At 38.3% G+C, this 19,060-nt stretch overlaps 1 protein-coding gene across 3 annotated transcripts in view; it reads right to left on the bottom strand.

Moving 5' to 3' along the window:
• The window catches only part of UGGT1 (UDP-glucose glycoprotein glucosyltransferase 1), a 42,797-nt gene extending 24,438 nt beyond the window's left edge, over window positions 1-18,359 (bottom strand). For 2 of the 3 annotated variants that reach the window (XM_079314774.1, XM_079314776.1), the window contains exons 1-18: window positions 18,310-18,359; window positions 15,892-16,027; window positions 14,107-14,189; window positions 13,449-13,579; window positions 12,492-12,604; window positions 11,108-11,282; window positions 9,748-9,844; window positions 9,115-9,193; window positions 8,823-8,923; window positions 7,938-8,037; window positions 6,781-6,841; window positions 5,147-5,238; window positions 4,338-4,488; window positions 3,946-4,065; window positions 3,080-3,165; window positions 2,534-2,669; window positions 1,399-1,530; window positions 41-205 (exon numbers count right to left, since the gene is read on the bottom strand). In XM_079314774.1, the coding sequence (XP_079170900.1) occupies window positions 41-205; window positions 1,399-1,530; window positions 2,534-2,669; window positions 3,080-3,165; window positions 3,946-4,065; window positions 4,338-4,488; window positions 5,147-5,238; window positions 6,781-6,841; window positions 7,938-8,037; window positions 8,823-8,923; window positions 9,115-9,193; window positions 9,748-9,844; window positions 11,108-11,282; window positions 12,492-12,604; window positions 13,449-13,579; window positions 14,107-14,189; window positions 15,892-16,016 (1,947 nt within the window). In that variant the 5' untranslated portion in view covers window positions 16,017-16,027; window positions 18,310-18,359. Of the gene's footprint in view, window positions 1-40; window positions 206-1,398; window positions 1,531-2,533; window positions 2,670-3,079; window positions 3,166-3,945; window positions 4,066-4,337; window positions 4,489-5,146; window positions 5,239-6,780; window positions 6,842-7,937; window positions 8,038-8,822; window positions 8,924-9,114; window positions 9,194-9,747; window positions 9,845-11,107; window positions 11,283-12,491; window positions 12,605-13,448; window positions 13,580-14,106; window positions 14,190-15,891; window positions 16,028-16,152; window positions 16,550-18,309 lie in introns of those variants that run through there. The other variant, XM_079314775.1, reaches the window with a different exon arrangement.
• Between the last annotated feature and the right edge of the window lie 701 nt (window positions 18,360-19,060).

Genomic DNA, 19,060 nt, shown 5'->3' with positions numbered 1-19,060 from the left:
ATCTAGATTCTCTCAAGCCACAGATGAGTTCAGCACCCACCAGGTATACAGCTCGCTGGAAGATGCTTGTGGTTTCCAGGATTTTGTGCATTGTCACTGTTTCCAGGTCATCAGGATCCAGCTGATCTTTTTGGAAAGGCATTCCATTGAACAGGACAACAGGGAGAGGGCCTACACCTGTTTGCTCATAGTAGGCTCTTGCTGCCTAAAGACAGGAACAGAAGCAGCATTAGCATATCAGCCCTTTGCCACAAAGGCTCTTACCAAGCTGTGCAATATCCACAATGAGATCCTTACCACTTCCATTACACACAGAGAATGAATCTTGGAAACTTTCAGAGTTTCAAAGCAAAAGAAGTTATTTCATAATACAGAAGTGCAAAATACTCCATTAAGTTCATTTTGTAAATTAATTTCAATGAGCACTTTCTGGTAGGGGCAAAAGATGCACAAAAAGAAAAATTATTTGCCTGTGGAAGCAAATTTCCCTGTTTCATGTAAGCACTGAAAAATGCACCAGCATTAACAGATACCCTGTTAGAAATTAAAGTTAACTATGTTCTGCTGGTTAGAGATTCTGGTTGAGGCTTCTCCTCTCATGTAAAAATGCCTGTCTTACTTTATGGATTTTCATTTCCTTAAAATGTTTTTCTATTCACTCTCCTACATTGGAAGACCCACATGCATATGAGCCTATTTCCTGTAACCCTGACTGAATTCCTGACATTTACAGGTATAAGCAGCATCATATTTTACAAGAGCTTTGGTGACAGTATTTTCATTTACTTTAGAACAACAAAAAATAAGAAACATTCACCTATAAAACCTCAAAATCTGCTTCATCTCACATATGATTCAACAGTGATTTGCCCCTCTAATTTTCTCCATACAGAAAAGTATCAGGCCTAAAAATCACTTCTATTTGCAGAAATTTATTGGATGTCTTGCTATAGAAAAGGAATTTTGAATTAATAATCATGGCTTTATGTCACACAGTATTCAAATACTGATTCAGAAGCCCCACACTAATCCCTCCCAATGTTAAGCCTCTTTGTTTTTTCATGAGTCAATCCATCACCTTGATTTTTTGCAAACCCTTTTAAACTCTACTGAAGTTGCATTCCATAATGAAAGCAAGACTTATGAGCCACAAGGAAGCTATCTTGGTTCTTTACATATACATCTTTAGAAAATATAAATTCCATTATATGGATTATATACATAAAAGCTTGTGCTGAACATAAACAATAAAATATTACTACAAGTCCCCCAGTGTGGTAACAAAATAGTTACCTGGTTGGTAAGAGAACTGTATTAAGAAATTGTATGTAATTATATTTTCAAAACTGTTGCAGCAAAAGAAGTGGGGAAAAAAAGCTCTATTTCATGAATTCTTACCTTTCTGTTTTGATCATAGGCAGAATCAATTCCCAGAATGCTGTTGACTTCCACATAAGGATACTGTTTCTCAAGAACACTAACAACATGTTCCACTTTCAGCTGATCTCCTGTTTTCACTTTGTTATATATCTGAAAGGGGAATACAAGTTCACAGCTGCAACTGTAAAGCCTCTGTCCTTACCAAACATTAATTGACCTGTCCCCTGTATTCAAGAAATTATTATAAGGTATTTACAACCAGACTGCAAAACTTCTATTGATATTTATCAGCTGCAACAGCTCCTAAGCACTTGGAGCCAATACAAGTATCTTGCTATATCTTGTGGTCATTCCAGTGAGATTAGAAGAAGGCAAATACATATTTTTTTAAATAATAACTTGCATCTTTAACTAGAAAAGGTATTTGAGGAGGGAAAATAGTTCTCTGGGGAAAAGCCTCAAATAAAGCATATCCAAGGAGCTACCTTCCCTTCAGAAGTTGGAATGTGCTTATGAATAATACAACCTCACATGTAAAGCAGGCAACTCTTCCCTCTTGAAGGCACAAGATTTTACTTGGAGCTACAAATACACACCCAAATTAAAAAGAATAAAAGTAACTATTTTTAAGTAATCAGCAATTCAATGTAACAATATACCCCCAGCTTGCCAATTTGTACAAGTATCAAAGCACAGGTGAAACTCATTTACCAGCACCTGTATTGTCCTTTAATGTGGCAAAGGTGGCAGCTGGAACAGCTCCAACCAAATTATAACATTGAAGAGATGGAGCAGTTCAGAACTCAAAGACATGGATAAACACTTGAAATGCATTACAACCCACTGCTACCCATCTCATCCTGAACTGAAATTACTTTCAGTAATTTGCTCAGAATGAGCAAAGAGACAGGATCAGAAAAACATGCAAAAGTGTTAAGTGTCACAATGAAACCTAACCTCACTTGTTCAAGTTAGGTTAGAAGCACATTAAAAGGACACATGCATTCTGTGGTACCAGTATTTGAAGATACTCTGCATACTAATCAAGGCAAAGAACAAACCCTTCCATCATCTACGTATTAGCCCATTAACATAATCTTATGTACATGGAAAAATATCAAAACATTAATTTCCCTTTTAAATCAATACTTACAGACATGACAGTCTGAAAAGCATAATTATTGTCCATTTCTTGTGCCACATAATTGTATGTCCTAAGGAGGGCAACACCAGGATCCTGAAGTCCATCAACATCCTCTGAGTCATCAACCACAAAAACTAGTCCTATCCTGCAATCACACAAATCCCCAGGTCATCATTTTCATAAAGAATCAACTCCTCATACAACTGCTGGCTGTGATCATCACCTTCAACACAGGCATTTTCTACAACAACCTGGAAAGATGTTGAGCAGAGCAGTCAGGAATCAAACTTAAGACATATAATCTGTAATGAGTCCATCAGAATCTTGTTTTTTACCTCTCTCCCATCCAGAATTTTAAATTTCTTTTGGACTGTTAAAAAACTGAACTTTGTTTTGCTAGTAGAGAAAGTTATATTGAAAAAAATATACACATACCTCAAATACAAGGTATATAACATTTCTGCAGTGCCCTAGCAATGAGAATTTTAGAAGTGCAAAAGTCACGTGAATAAAACTGAAGTAAAAAACCCCAAAACAATAAAACACAGCAATTACCTCAGTGGGATGTGGTTACTGAAGAACATTTCTGCCACATTCAGTAATTCTGCTGTGGTCTCATGAGTAGGATCTACTATCAGCACCTGTATACAAACAGCAAGTGAAAAGTTTTCATGCCCTGGAGAGCCAATGCTGCCAGATGTTCTCTGCTGTCCCAACCCAGATAGAACTGTTCCATTCAGACTGCATGTAGTGCCCTTCATTCATGCAACTGGTGTCTTAGAATTTAAAAACTATGTTAAAAGTATTGAACTCCAGCGAAAAAAGTAACACATCAAAGCTCCCACAATTTCAGATGGTTCAAGTCCCTATTTTCCCCTACTCAGAGTCCTTGTTTTGCACAGGGCCACATGACAAGAGTTACAGTGCACAATTTGCAAACTCTTCACCAGATCTAAATAATTTACCTACAGACTAAAAAGACACCCAGGCCTAAGCTGAGGGCTGTTGATCATTTGTTCAAGTCTTGGTGCATGAATGCCTTCTAACTGAAACAACTGGAGCTGGTCTTAACTCTGCTAAGACAACAATAGTTAACAGATTTGACAGGTTTCATTAACCAACTTCAGGTATTATTACAATGTTAAAACACTGAATTATTATTTATCAGAAGACAATTTTGTCCATTGACAAAAGAACTCCTGGCATCTAATAGATGCCACAGAATCATGCTCAGTAATCTCTGAATCCCAGCCATAACTTACTAATAAAAGGAGAACAAAACTTTATAGAAAACAATCCTCTCTCTCAAGCTACTCAAGTGACAGGGAATCCAATGTATATGTGAGGTAAGTTGCAAAAGCTGATGTTCCTGCTCTTGACAAAACAAAATGCAGATTTCATCCAGTCAGATAATAACTTACAAAATTATGGAAGTTTTTTCTAATTTGCCTGATCACACCAGGGAATGTGGGACGCAGCAGTTCTTGCACACTGGAAGGCCAGGAATTGTATCGACTATCAACTTCAAGATTGTTGATCCACTAAGAAAAATAAAGGCATTTAAATGATTGACAATCCTCCTGCTCTGGTCTGAGACTAAAATATTTTCATATCACACATTACACATTTAAAACTGTATAAGTAAAAAAAAGAATTTTTTTTTTTGTTTAAAAAGTGCTAATTATAAACTTCTTATCCTTTTTACTTCACAGTTTCAGAGCTGATTGTGAAATTAGGACAAAAGCTCCCCTGACAGCTTAAAAATGCATTGCCCAACAACAAATCAAGTATTTCTTTCAAAAACCATACTCACTGAAATGGCAGGGCTTCTGATGTCCACAGCATAGTCAGAGTCTGATGGCTGGATGTTCAACTTCAGGACATTGTGTAAGGAAATCCCCTCAATTCCCAAGCTGTGCAGACCTTCCATAACACGGGCTTCATTGCGGAGCACATCAATCAAGCTGCAAGGAAAAGCAAAATGAGGCTGAATTTTAACCCCACAGCAAATAACTTGCTCTTATCCTAAGGATTAACAGATGAAAGGTATAAACAAATCAGCCACATCCAGGCATTAGTTCTTATTTATCACCTATTTCTTATCGTCCTAGGAAATCTGAGATGACTTAAATCTATTCAATTAATATTGTATAACTAGGAAAACAGCATTAAATCAGGATAATTAATCCATTATACATATATATATATATATATATTATTGAAACACATCTTAATGAAGATATAGGGTGGTTTCCAGATGAAAAATTTACAGCAGTTTATCCTTTGAGAAATGGACTGCTGTCTTCAGAATAAATCTGCATGCTGACAGTCGAGAAACCAAAATCTTGCTAGCCACAGCACAGGTAAAAAGAACAGCACAAAGGTGACTTCCCTTTCCAATCTTCAAGGGTATTCCACTTCTCACATCAGATTTTTTTGTTGGAAATTCACTTTGAATACGACAAGGAACCATGATTTGCTTTTTGCAGTACTTACCAATTAAACATAGTCTAGCTTGTGAAGAAGATTCAAAACTGTCTAAATAACTTTATCTTTCATACACAAGCAAGATGCAGGTTTCTAAACAGGATGCAATTATTGTGAAAAATAAAACATTCCTACCTAAATATATCCTGAGTGTCTAAATCAATAAGTAGTCCATTGATGAATAGGGCAGAATCTCCTGGTTGCAATCCTAATGTTCCCTTGAAATACTGAAAAGAAGTAGGAAGCCATTAGAAGAGTGCTCTGCACAGAAAATATTATTTAAGAGTTTAAAGTTGTTTTTTCCCCAACAAGTCTTGTCTTGCAGTGCCAGTTACAAATTTCTATTTAGAGGCATGATGGACACTGAAGGAGAAACATTGTATTTGGATATTTTACAAGACTGCCATCATGAAGACTGTGAGCAAAGCAAACAGAAGAATAACAAAAGTATCACATGAAGTACCAAGAACAGGAAAGCAGCTTCTGATCAGCAAAAATTTACATTTCTATTAAATAAATAAGGCTCCCAAAAAAAGCTGAGTGTTAAAATGTATCTTTCTGGGGATAATTACATAGTAAACTCTAACTTAACAATAGCAGTGAACTTAACTATCAAATAATACCCACACAAATTGAGTAGTGTAAAGAAGAGCTCTGAAGGGCAGGGTTAGATATAGCCTGGTGTGGATGTAGTAGCCCAGGTATTCTCTGAATCAGAATGAATCCACAAAATCATGGGTTTACTTGTGGACCAGAGCCTGATCTAACACACAGCAGAAAGGCCACCAGGTACCTTTAGCTTGCACTTACATCCCATACTTTGTCCCTTCCAGAACCACATGGGGCAAGAGTGTCAAACCCCAACCCTTCTCTGATTTTATCACTACTGAACAAGTCATTTCTCCCTCAGAACAGGAACTTCAGACTATTTGTATGCAGCTTTGCACTTACTACTAGACTCGCCAAATATCATTGATTAGATTTCTAAACAATATGTGTGTACTTAACATACATTATCTTTTTTCTAATAATACCAAATGAGACTGAAATGTGTGAATAGGGCACTGTAAAGCACATAAAGCAAACACTGCTGTTTGACTTTTCTCCATTACTATCTTAAACTTTTGTTTTGAACTCTATCCAGACCACAGTACCTGGCATATTGTGGTTGCACAAAGTTCTGTACAAAAGCCTGTACAAAATTCCCGGGTGGCTGTTGGATTTTTCAGTGCTTTGCTAATGCCAAGTACACAGCTGAACTGTCTGAAACATTTCTGCAAATACAGAACCTACTCAGAAAGCTCCAGAGGCCACTCATGACCTGGGGGGTTTTATGATTCTGTTTCAAAGCACATCTAGACTTAGCAGGTAAATTTTATCCCTTCACTAGTTTCATTCTCAAAGCATCAACATTAGAACTATTTCCTCCACACAGTATGAATCATTCTAAAGGCACACTAGGTTTTGAATTTACTCTGTAAACATCATCTCAAACTGGATAACAAGAACTAATTTTCTTCTGCATCATTAAAACTGCAGGAAAATGCTTAATATAGCTGCTTTTCAAGCAATAAATTTCTAACAAGAGCAGTATTTTCATATTTGAACAAAGAAGCTTAATTATGTTCCACATCCATGTTTGAAAATCTACCATTTCCTCACTTCACAAATGCAAACTACAAAGTTGTGTGTGAAAATACTGGGTCATCATCTTGAGCAACATGCAAACCTAAGTGCAAAGGCACTGTCTTACTTTTTAGACACATTACCTTTTGGTTCTCTTCAATTTCTGCTCTGAGTTCTGAAGAAACAACAGTTTTTGTTATGGCTCTACAAAAATAAAAAACATCATGCTATGAATCCTCTTCCTGTTTATCTACTGGATAGATATCTAGTTATCCTACCTTTTGTACTTTACATATTAATTAACCTTTTAATATAAAGAGATGCAGCAAGAAGAAGTTGCACTTGGTGACATCATTAAATACTAGGATGCAACATTTTTTTAAACCTGTATAATCCAGCAGCACAAAAATGTTAAGCCCATGCCAACTCTCAGTGTCTAATTTCACATTTGCCATAATAAAAGTGTGCAGCTGCCAAAAATGTAAAGATGGAGGCTGATAACAGAAAATAGGGGATTTCATTCCCCATGGGGAGTTCCCATTCTTTTCCTTACTTTGGATCTAGTGGTTGCATCATCACAGAGTAGGCGAGTACAGCCCACAGATCAGCCTGAAAACACAGTGAAGTGCACTGCCTGCCTTAAGAAGCTCTAAATAACTCCTTAATATCAGCTAATAGGAAATAAGGTCAGAAATCAGTTTGTTTTTACTCTCATCAGGTGTATCTCCCACTTATTCAAAAAGGAGGAGGCTCTATAATATCATATTCACAATCCAGGCAAAGGAATTTATCAAGAGAAATATATCTCTAGACTGGATGGCCATGCCAGGTCCTTACTGAGATTTTTGAAAGTGATTTGAATATGTTAAAGACAGTCACTGACAAAGTGCAAAACCCAGTGGAATTGCACATCAGTCTCTAACTGAGAGACTGACTCAGTTGTTTGGAAAAGTGGATCCAAGAAGTAAAGTGGGACCCTGTGAACAGATAAATGTTAAGACCATTAAACAGAAAACCCAGCCAAATAAATTCTCAATGACTTCATGCAATAAGTTTAAATGCATTTCACAATAAAATAGCACAGCAAATTTTCTACCAGTCCACATCATCTGCCATCCAAGAAAAACACCATAAAATCCTCTTTGTAACCATAGGCTGAAGAACTTCCCAGAATAAACATTCCCCAGTGTTTGCTTCCAGTTAAAGAAAAGTCAGAATTAACCCAACCAATGCTGCTTCTCTCTAGGAGCATTAAACTAGGAAAGTAATAAAACTTTCTAAGAGTCAAAATTAAAGTTACCTGGCCTTTGTTGGGAAGTTCTGACTAAGATCTTTCATGACCATCAGAGCATCCACAGGAGGAGCAGTCAAAATGCGAGCAGCAGTTTGAAAACTCAAATCTAAGAAGTGAAAAAAACAGAGGTCAAGAACTCAAAACTGAAAACAAGGCAATGCAGAGACATCTTAAACTTTCCCTTTCAACATTTTTGCATGTTACCTAAGGAAATTCACTTTCTATCTACATCTGTAGATACTTCTTTTAAACTCATCTTCTTTGTATTCAACTTCTGTTGCCTTGAATTAAGTAACCCCTTCCAACTGAACTGTATGCTGCCTACAGGTTGCTTCACTGAGTCCAGCCCAGCATTCTTTTTCTTTGGTTGAGGTGGAAGGATCTTCCCTTCCACTGGATATAGGTAGATTCCCCATGGCTGCAATATACTTTCAGCCTTTTGATTTATTCTTTCTGAGAGGATGAAAAGCCTTTTCACAGGCTTTTATAGATATTTTCCAGGGAATGAGGCCAGAGCAGCATGTAACTTTTCCCCTCTGGTCTTGAGAAATCTCAAGATTTCATATCAAAAGTGTGATCTGGGAAAGAAATTTCACATTCCTTTCTTTTCTGCTTTCAGCAGACAATACAAGCAGTCAGTTTAAGAGCAAGTAGCTCTTTACTGTACTTCACAATATAGAAAACAACCCCAAAAGCTATTTCAACAGGACTCTACAAAAATAAGGCACTTTAAAAAAACAAGTCTTTTCCAAATGAGATGGAATGCAAGAATTTATAGTCAAACTCTGCCAACTGCACACAGCCATTAACAACCTTGATTGTATAGAACACCAGAAACCATATTTACATTGAGTTTTTGTAGACCATAACTGAAAGCTTTATCCAGATTACCTTGCAGCTGCCATACTTTCAAAGGTGCCATTTCATTGGTACTTTCCACCAGGTGTTTTCTGAGCTCTTTCAGCTCTTCTGACAAGTCAGGATACAGCTGCCTAAAAGGATATAAAGGTCAACCAACTTCTGTGGTTTCCTATAAAAAAGTCTGCTGCTAAGAAATTGCCACATAAAAAGTAAGCTGCTAACACATACAGGAAACTCAGACATGTAAACTATAATAACAAAGCAAAAGATTGGTATTTCTGCAAGAAGTTTTTTGATGTGACAAAGTCCAACTGTGTTTTACCTTAGTTTTCCAAACAGAAATCCTTGCACTTCATCAATAGGGTCATTTTCATCTATGACTGTAGCATTCACATCTGTGCCTATAAACACACAGAGAAAACCACTAGCACCAAGCTATTCACAAACAGAAAAGCAGGAAAATCTAGGTTTTGTATGTGCTCATGTACAGAAAAAGTACATACACAGATTACACTATCAGAATGGTATTGGCAGATGCATGGGAGCTTGTACAATAGAGATCACTGCAGTAAAAGCAAAAAAAAAGTAGAATTCTGTCTTCAAAAAAAAAAAAAAATTAACAGGGAACACATTCTGCTATGAGGATGGATAAGTTAAGGCAAATTAAAGTAGAGAAATTTGCTTTACACCTGCAGAGTAGCTGGTAAAAAAATTAGTTGCAAAAATTAGTAGTGCCATTACTAAGATCTGGTCCAGGGCCACAACTCCAGGATTTCACAAATGTGGAAGTGCCATGGCAAAGATCTGCTTCATAAGGAACATGCTCCCAAAAATGGGATTTCAGAGCTAAGGAAAGTAAAATATCTACAATTCACACATTCATAGCAAAATGAGTATAAAATTACCTTGACTAAATAAAAATGTTCACATTAAAATACTTCAAATAATAATTCACCTTTCACCTGGGTATCATCCTTGGCCTTATATTCTGTACTTTTAATAGCCAGTTCCACACCATAGCCAGAGAGGTAGACCTTTTCCTTGCTGGGATTCTGTAAGGAAAAGTCAACAGTGTGATATTGCTATCTTTGATTGATCCAAAAAATAAAAACTACCACTTCCCAAAACTAAGAAATCTCAACTGGTATTTCAGACATAACAGGCAGCAAGAAACAAACACTGTGACTCTGTAGTAACACTCTAAGATCAACACCCTTTTTGAAGTTCAGCAAGCAAAAATGATCTCTATAAACCAAAAAAAAAAAAAACCCCATAAAAATCCACAAAATAAAGAGGAACACAATATTTTCAGGATTCAGTGTGTGAGCAAAGCAGAGGGAGATGGACAGAGGGTGGAAAGGAACTTCAGCTGCAAAGTTCAAAAATGAAACATTCACTGAAGAGTTACCACAGAGAATGACAAGAAATAAAATGATGACAAAACACAGGAGCGTAATTAGTTCTGCCTTTAATGAGAGAAACATGATCACTTTCTAAAAGTGTTTTGAAGTATACAGAGTCACATAACAGCACCAAGATCTAAAGTGTAATACACTGAATTTTGAATGTAAGTACTACTCCCTACACTGATAAATAACTACCTCCTTTTATAAAAGGAAAGTGGTGCATGCAACTTATGACTTTATTTTATTAAAAGTACAAGTAATATTAGAAGTGAACCAGCTAATGCCCTTTTTTTCCCCCCACATTCAAGTCTGACTGTTACACTGCAGGTTTTGGCAGTAGTTAGTAATATTCTTGCTCTAAATCAAAAAACTCCAGTTCTTCATACCTTTTGAAATGTAGTTTTAATACTAATCCAGTGGCTATGCACAATTTAGTGAAGGAAGATGGAAACCAGGATAAACTGCACTAGAAATGGTAAGTGGCTGTGTAAAAAAATTACTACAGAAATTTCTTTCTTTTGGAAATGGTATCTTAATGTTAATCCTTGCTTTTTATATCAAGTAACTAAAGTAACTAAGTGGCCTGACTTTGAAAACTCTGACTATTTCCTATGCTCTAATATGGGTAGAGAAACACTTTCCTTTACACTAAAATCTTTAATTAATCTGGATTTTAAGTCTGGATTTGTAAAATCAATCAATCTTACTTAATTAGGATATTTACAATATTCTGTATTACTCAGCCACGTGCAATAAAAAAATAAAACTTGGAGTATTCCAAGTAAATGAACAACAATATTAGGCAAATGTCAATGTAAAGGGAACAAACCTGGGACAGTTTTCTATTTGAAAACCAAGGCCAGTTACTAGATTGCAAAACCCTCTGTTACAATGCACAAATGTACTTACAGCAATGTAGTGTCTGAGCACATAAGTGATTTCTCCTGCCTCAGCCTTTGAAACAAGCCTCCTGTGGTGTCTGTAGAACTCCTCTGAGCCAATCTCTGCATAAAGTATGACCACTGGACTTTCAGGGTTTGATGCTGGGTATTTGTGGTCCCCCTTGAACAAAAATGGCTTTGGCCTAAGAGGAAACAGTGAAGATTGCCACAGTGTGAGTCACAGCATTTCCTCACCCAATACAAGATGCACATTTTTCTCCTGTTTAAATATTTTTCACTGAATACATATGTCAATTTATGCCCACATCTTATACCAAGGCTGGCAGCACTTGGTGCACGCTGACAAAAGCTTTGTGAGAAAGGAACATAAGAAAAGGAAACAAGTGACTAAAGCCATTTTGAATCTAATATGATCCTAATTCTAAAAAATAACAACTTCCCTTAGATTTCCAATTAACTTCCTTTCTCCATGGTGATTCATAAATTCTGTATGAAAAAATAAAAAGGTTGATAGAACAGATGTGCTAAGGGCACAAATTCATTTTAATCTGGCTCCTGGCTTAGTACACAATCAAGAAAGTGAGTGGGAAGTCTATTTTCAGCTTCTTTGTTTACATTTTGTCTAAACTGCAATGAAATACTTAAAATATTACAAATAAGTCAGAATAGCACATGAGCTATAGATGCCATATGCTTGAACATTGACAAAAAACTCCCTATGCTTAAAAGAACTAAATTACCAAAATTACAAAAATTGTCTTGAAAACAAAAATGTTTTCATATTATGAAAACCTACTGAAATGTAAGGATTTGGGTTGGTTTTGGTTTCTTATTTGGTTTGGGTTATTTTAATATGTATTATATCTTATACCTTCTTTTTCTTATTAGCAGTTACAATCAAGTTCTGCTCTTGTAGAGAAATCTGAATTTTAAATGTATTATGTAGTAATGGTTTCCTTTGTCAATGCTGAGAAAACTATAGAGATAAAAAATACTGTGCATGCTTTCAGCCATTCATAAAACAATTCATTACATTAACTCTCTTTTTATTATGCAGCCCAGCTCCTTCCATTTCCCCTACATACTGAAGGCTCTACACACTCCTGAGAATTCCTACTGTCCTTCAACTATTTCCAGAATTTGTTTCCAAATTTTCCTGTGCACATTCCTTTCCCTAGCAGAACTATCAAAGAGCAAGGGATAAGAAAACAATCATTGTAATCTGAATTAACATCAAATAAGAGACTGCCACTCCTGTGCCAACAATGGGCAGGAGAAATCAACACTGAAGAAAGAGCATAGAAACAAGTTTATCACAATCTCTTCACAGCAGCAAATCTAACAGGTTCAATTTTAAGAGTTAATCCAGTAAAAGGAAATTAAGCAAATACCTGTCTGAAGCTGCCTGTAAAAGGTTTCCAAGAGAGTCAAATTCACAGGTTTTCTCCCCATGCACAACAAAAAACAGGGTGCAGCCCTCTGGTGGAGATTCATCTGCTGCTATCTGTATAAAATATTTATAATAATGTAGGTTGAATGTTCGCCCTTAGAACAAGTGAAAATTCTAACAGTGTATCTGTGCAGCAAACAGTATTTCCTACATTCCAAACTAGTACTTTTTCCATGTTTATAACAATTTAAATGCAAGGTGAAACTGAAAGGTGGACAGTTAAGCCTTATTTCTCAGCCTGTTACTATTAACTGTAAGGTCAGTTGCAGGCACAGAAAGCAAGACTTGAAATTGTAGGGGATTTAGTTGAGGGTTTTTTCTGTCTTAGACATCACTAACATCTGTATTTGTTAAATATCAAATTACAAAATGACTCCAGATGAACAAGGAAGATGTTTTACAGTATTACGTAAATAAAGCACATCCAAATGTGAGACAATTTGTAATTATATGATACCCCAGGATGAAAAAAGAAGAGAGAACACAATGAACTTTGATTTATGAGTTCTAATCACTATATTTATATATATATACACACACACACATACATACATGGACTACTATCTTCAAGTAAGTTCAGCTGAGCAACAAGGAAGGGCAGCAGCATCACAAGTACCAATGGAGCCACAGAGAAGGTCCTAACAAAATTCTTTGCACCAATCTTTAGCAAGCAGGCACAAAGATACACAGACATGCCAATAAGCCAATGTTTTAGTCCACTCTAGACAAAATTTCAGCACCTCATGAAATTTGTGCATTCATCCACTCTAGCTCAGGTGCATAGAGCAGTGAATCAGTTCAGGGTTTTTTTTGTACTCTTAATTTCCTTGCACAGCTCCCTCCTTCCTGAGCCTTGGTAAAATGCTCTGCACATCACCTGAGCATTTCCTGTACTAACCTGCTGAAAAGCTTGAACTGCTGCAGAGTAAGAGCGCAAAGACAGGGAAAATTTCAACAGATTCTGCTGCAAAGGTGACAGAGTCTGGCAGGCCACTTTCAGCATTTCCTGGTAAGAAGAATAATCACTACCTGCAAAATCAAAGTACAAGCAGTTATCTTTCCATCCCATAATCTCACTGAAGGGGGGGTTTCTCAGTGTGATTTATATCAACAGAAGGCCATGACATTAATTCTGAGTGTGCACTCCTCCAATCTCATTACAGCCAATTCTACAAATGGATGAGAGTGAACTTCAACAGAGATCCAGGAAAGTAAACTTAAATACATCCTTGAGAATGTAAACATGGGCAGGGGATGAGAGAAACAGTTAAGAGCTCCCATTGAATTTTGCTGAGAAATAGTAACACAACAGACATTTAAAGTATTTCATACTTCATGCTGAAAAAGAGCCTGGCAAGCAAAATGTTTCAGATTCATCCACTACAGCTTTTGTCAAATAGATAATCAAAAGCCTTGAGCACATTACAGCAAAAAAAAATTATCACTGAAATTAGTATTTTAAAAGTCAAATGAGGACTAACACAATGGAAGACAAAATACTGTGGTATATTTTTCAACTATCTGTCAGAATCAAGAAAAAGACAATAAAAACTTACCATCATGCTCAGCTCTCTTAATATTCTCACTGGCTTCAACAAAATTCCAGAATTTTTCCTGACCTTCTTCTGATAAAAATTCACTAAGTAAAATGAGAAGAGTGAGCTAGATCTACAAATTTTCTCTCAAGTTACAAATCTAGTATCTTGTAATGCTTTACAGAAGTCAGCATCTACCACCTATACCAGAAAACTATTTTACTAGGAAAAACACTCCAGGAAAGCTAAAAACAAACAAACCCAAACAAATAATAGTGCAGACCAGGACAAACACACAGTACATGAAAGCAGCTTGTAAGGCACCTACTGATCCTTTAAATGTCACTGACAGGCAGCAATGTGCATCCTGGTAGCTCTCCTCCCTAATGCATTTCTTTGCTCTCTCTCTTTTTTGAGAAACACACATTTTTGATATTTTGCTGAAACAAACTGTAATTACTGTAATTACGAGCTTTGGTGGGGTTTCTTTTTTTGTTTGCTTGTTCTTAAACAAGCAAAAGGAGAAATCACAGTTTCAAATCATGTTATAATTCCCATATAATTGGGTAGGTACACAAGGTTAGATAATGAAATTCATCCTCTAAACTTTGCAAACCACAAATACTGTATCATGTCCACACATTTGTAACATACTTGCTATGCTAAAGGATGCTACAAGATTTGCTCACTGCCACAGTAACTTGTGTGTTCCAATCCAAGGGCTGCTTGAACACCTGGATAAAAAATTGCAGTTCTAGGCTAAGTGCAGTGACCAGCAGCAGTGATTTTACACTGCAGTGCTGCATCATGCTGCAGTTCATCCCAGGTGAACAATCCTTCCCTACCCAAAGTCTTTGAATACAAAGGATCGAGTCTTTGGCACATAATTTTCATTATTTGCTTCCTGTTTCACACTCTCTTAGGTTGAGTTTTTCCCCAGCTGTGTCACAGCATCTAAATCCTGGCATTTAACACCTGTGCTTTGCCTTTTACTGCTTAGGAATTTTCAGTCTTCAGCTTTTACAGAGAAGATTACAGAAAAGTAATTTCACCTAGGACACACTTGTCCTCTGAATGAAAGCCATGCTCATGTGAATGAAACTATTTTCACATGAAACTATCTGTAGTAAAACAGACAAAACTCCACATTTGGCAATATCCTTAAGGGATACAAAATTAAGCACACACAAACTTAAAATTCTGAAAATCCTACAGACATCTCCAATCCAAAAAAAGACAAGATTAAACAGTGGGGGATTTTGAAAGTGCTAAGCAGACTGGCACTGAAAATACAGCATTTCACTTTCTTTTTACACAGCATCTTTACAAAAAAGTCTTTATTACCATAGAAGAAATGTTCCCAGGGTGACTTGCAAAATTCTTAGCAAAGCAATTGACTTTAATCAATGCAAAACTCACATGAACAAAGTTAAACTCAGCTTTGCTGAGCTAAATACACAAGAGCAGCAGATGTGTATCAAAATCTACAGCACTGAAGTAAAATGCACTCAGCTGTGGAATCTTACAAGGCCATGGTAAACTCTATCTAATGCTTTGAGTAAAATTTCATAAGACAAAAAATGCCAACTATGTAATTATTTATGGTTATTAATGCTTGTTCTAATTCAAAATGAAAGAATTTATCCCACAAAAAAAACTACTATTGTCTCCTCTAAAATCACGTTCCCATGTTATTTCTGTTGGCAGTGACCAGAAACCAAAGTGCCACATAACAAAGAGAACACTTCACTTTATCCTCTAAGCATATTCTGATTTGACTATGAAAAAAAACCACAATGCACTTACCTTGTTTCAAGGAGTAAAGGAGTTGAAGACCACTTTGTAGTCAGAGAGGTTGTCACAGCCTTAGAATCTGCTTTTACAAGTGAAGAGCTGAACCAGATTCCAAGAACTGCAGTAAGTATTCCCATTTTATAGAAGACTGAAAATGATTAAGGAAAATAGTAAGTTTTGCATTGTTTCTTCTTATAAATACAGGATCTCAAAAATATAGAGACCTATGTTAAGGTTTTAAGATTGCTCTTAATGAGATGATCATCCTCTCACCTGGGCTTACAAAATCATAAACTTGAAGACGGGCAAGGAATTTACAAACTTACTCCTGAGATGCAATTAAACCTAGATCAATTCCAGCTTCCTCTGTGTTTATGCTTTCAAATAAGTTTGTTTCTGTTCCAGGACACCAACACCACTGACTTCCTGCTTTAAGAGGTATTGCAAACTGCACACATGTCAGATTGGGTGGGAAAACAACCTGCTATTCATTTTATGGGAGGTAAAATCACACCTTGGGTTAGCACAGCTCCAGCAGCTGTGGACTAACCAGAGTCAGATGAGCCAAGCAAGGATGAGGCTCCCCAGTCAGTCCTTTAGGATTTTTGGGGAATGAAGAAACAATGATTTCCTGGCTGCACTAAGCACCAATAGATTTAAAAGCTGGAAAAACGAAGGAAATAATGCAACAGACTCAAATGATACAACAAATTGTGAGAAATGAGCCAAAAATAATTATGTCATTTCTTTATTGTCCTTCATTTTGTCTGTTTTCAAGCCTTTGTATTCTCTGGCCTACACAACAAAACAAAGCTGAGTGCAATTTCCTTGCCCAGAATTCTTATGCTTAGGGAAGACCTGAATTCTTCTGCTGGCTTTCCATTATAGTCTCCAAAAGTTCAAGCTTTTTCTGCTCCTCTCTGACTATATTTATATTCATATTTATAAATAGTAGTATATTTACTACACCTCCAATATGCATTCAAGTACTCTTTCATTCCTTTATCTTTTTTTCCCTGGATAACTTATTTTCCGTGTCAGGAAAAAAACGTACCAGGATCTAACATCTCTTTTTTGTTACAATCTCAATATAAAGAATAGGGTTATATATCTGTAGCTCTAAGCTACCTTTATATATATCCAAACAAATATACCAAATCCTACTCTCTCTAAAAGTTTACACCCCCTCCAGCTAAATGTTTCCCAGTAATAACTCAGACATTGTTCTTTCTCCGGGGATAAAAGCAGAAATTCCTGCTGTGATCTCCAAAGAGAAGTTAGGTCAGCTGCACACGACATTTGCTTTATGCCACACCTGGGAAGTAGACAGATGGCATCACAGAATGGTCACAGCCAGCACTCCCTGTGTGCAGAGGGGGAAAATCAGCCAATATTTGTGGAGTGAAACATTGGCTTCTGTCAAGTGCAACAAAAAAAACCCCACAGTTCACAGCTCCTCCCAGGGATGGGTCCTTCTTATTCTTTGCAAATCATACAGTGGAGTTTGGGATAAGTAAATTAATAGACTGAGCAGCACTCTCATGACTAAAGCTCCTATGCTGCTGTCTTGTCCCTGCCTTCCCACTCTGGGAAATAAAAGCCTTTTTCTGTATGAAATAGGAAAGAAACCAAAGGACACATCTGTCACCTGACACAGTTTAGCCAACTGAAAACCTGCAGATTAGAAATATCTACAGGCCCTCAATAAAAGCACCCATAAAACAAAGGAATGACTGATATCTCAAAGAAAAAAGCACCATGGAAAAAGAGGCAAGAGAATGAACGTAAGTGACACGAGGAGATCCAGCTCTGTGCCAGGTAACAAAACAAAAAACAATCTGAATTATGACACCGCAAAGCAGAATTTTCACACCTCGACCGTAAATCTTTTCCCTCCTTATTTTTCTTACAATTACTCAATTTAAAACACTGGTGGAAACTTGCACAGCCAGCCCTGGGGAAAGGAATAAACCAGCCCACATTTACAGCCAGTGCCCTCTGCCATGTCCTGCGGGGTCAGGCTGGGGGCAAGCGGGGAAAGGGCAAAGGCGAGCGAGGGGCAAGTCCTGCTGCGGACACCGCCGGACCGACACCGAGCACGGCACAGATAAATACTATCGGTGCATAACAGCGAGCACCGAGCGAGCACGTCCTTTCCAGACTGCCCTGCTACGGGTGCTGAAACTAAACGACGGCGATAACATGACTAGAAATCATCCCGCTGAAGCGCTGAGCAGCCGCACGGCAGCTCCGGGCTCAAAACACACATTGAAGCCGAGCACAGCCTATGCCGCTCCCCGACCCCGCTGACCGACCGACAGACCCCCGCGGGGCGCGGCGGCGGTGTGGGGGCTCCCCTCGGCGGGGCTCTCCCGCTGTCCCCCAGGCCCGCCCGCCGCTCCCTCACGGCCCCGAGCCGCGGTACCGCACCTGCGAGCGGCCGCGCGCCGCCCGGCTCCCGCCGCCCTCGCCGCTTCCGCTTCCGCTCCCGCTCCGGGCGGGGGCGCGCGGCGCCGCGCAGTGACGGCGGGCCCGGCCCCGGGGAAGGAAGGACCCCGCCACAGAGCGGCCGCAGCCCGAGCAGGGAGCGCCCGAGGCAAAGGTGGAAGCTGCGCTGCTGGAGGGACACCCTGCGCAATTAACTGCTTCCTTCAGTTGCGCGGTTATTTACAGTGTAAAGACGGGGGAGGAAGTGAAAGCAGCATATGGAAGATTAAAGAACAGGCGTTCTGCGTGTATCTTCTCTGTAGCGTTTACACCTTCTCCATTAGAACTGCCTTGTTCGTGCCGCTCTGTGGGCGCCCTGTGCCCTCACCGGCGGCTGCCTGACCCCCGCGGGTGCAGCGGCAGAGCTGGGGTCTCAGGCAACACGTGGAAAGGCAGAAGCAAGCTGTAAACCCAGCCAGGCAAGGGTAAGGCAGTGCTTAGGGGTGAGCTGCACCGCAGGAGTGAATCCTGCAGAGTGGCGTCGCACCGCAGCAAAGTACTGCTCGTGTCCGCAGCTTCCCTGATCAGCGGCTGTTCACAACACTAACACTAAGGTTTGCGAGGGGTTACTTACATGTGATCCTGACATTTCAAAGGTTTTCTTCATGGTTTGATTTTAAAACGTTATTAAAACTCTGAAAGTGGCAGGTGTCCGGCTGACTTCATCTCCGGGCTTCAAAACACGAGAACAATA

Source organism: Erithacus rubecula (assembly GCF_903797595.1).
Source record: "Erithacus rubecula genome assembly, chromosome: 11".
Lineage (NCBI taxonomy): Eukaryota > Metazoa > Chordata > Aves > Passeriformes > Muscicapidae > Erithacus > Erithacus rubecula.
Note: the sequence above shows the minus strand (reverse complement) of the source record. Positions and strands in the feature narration are given on the sequence as shown.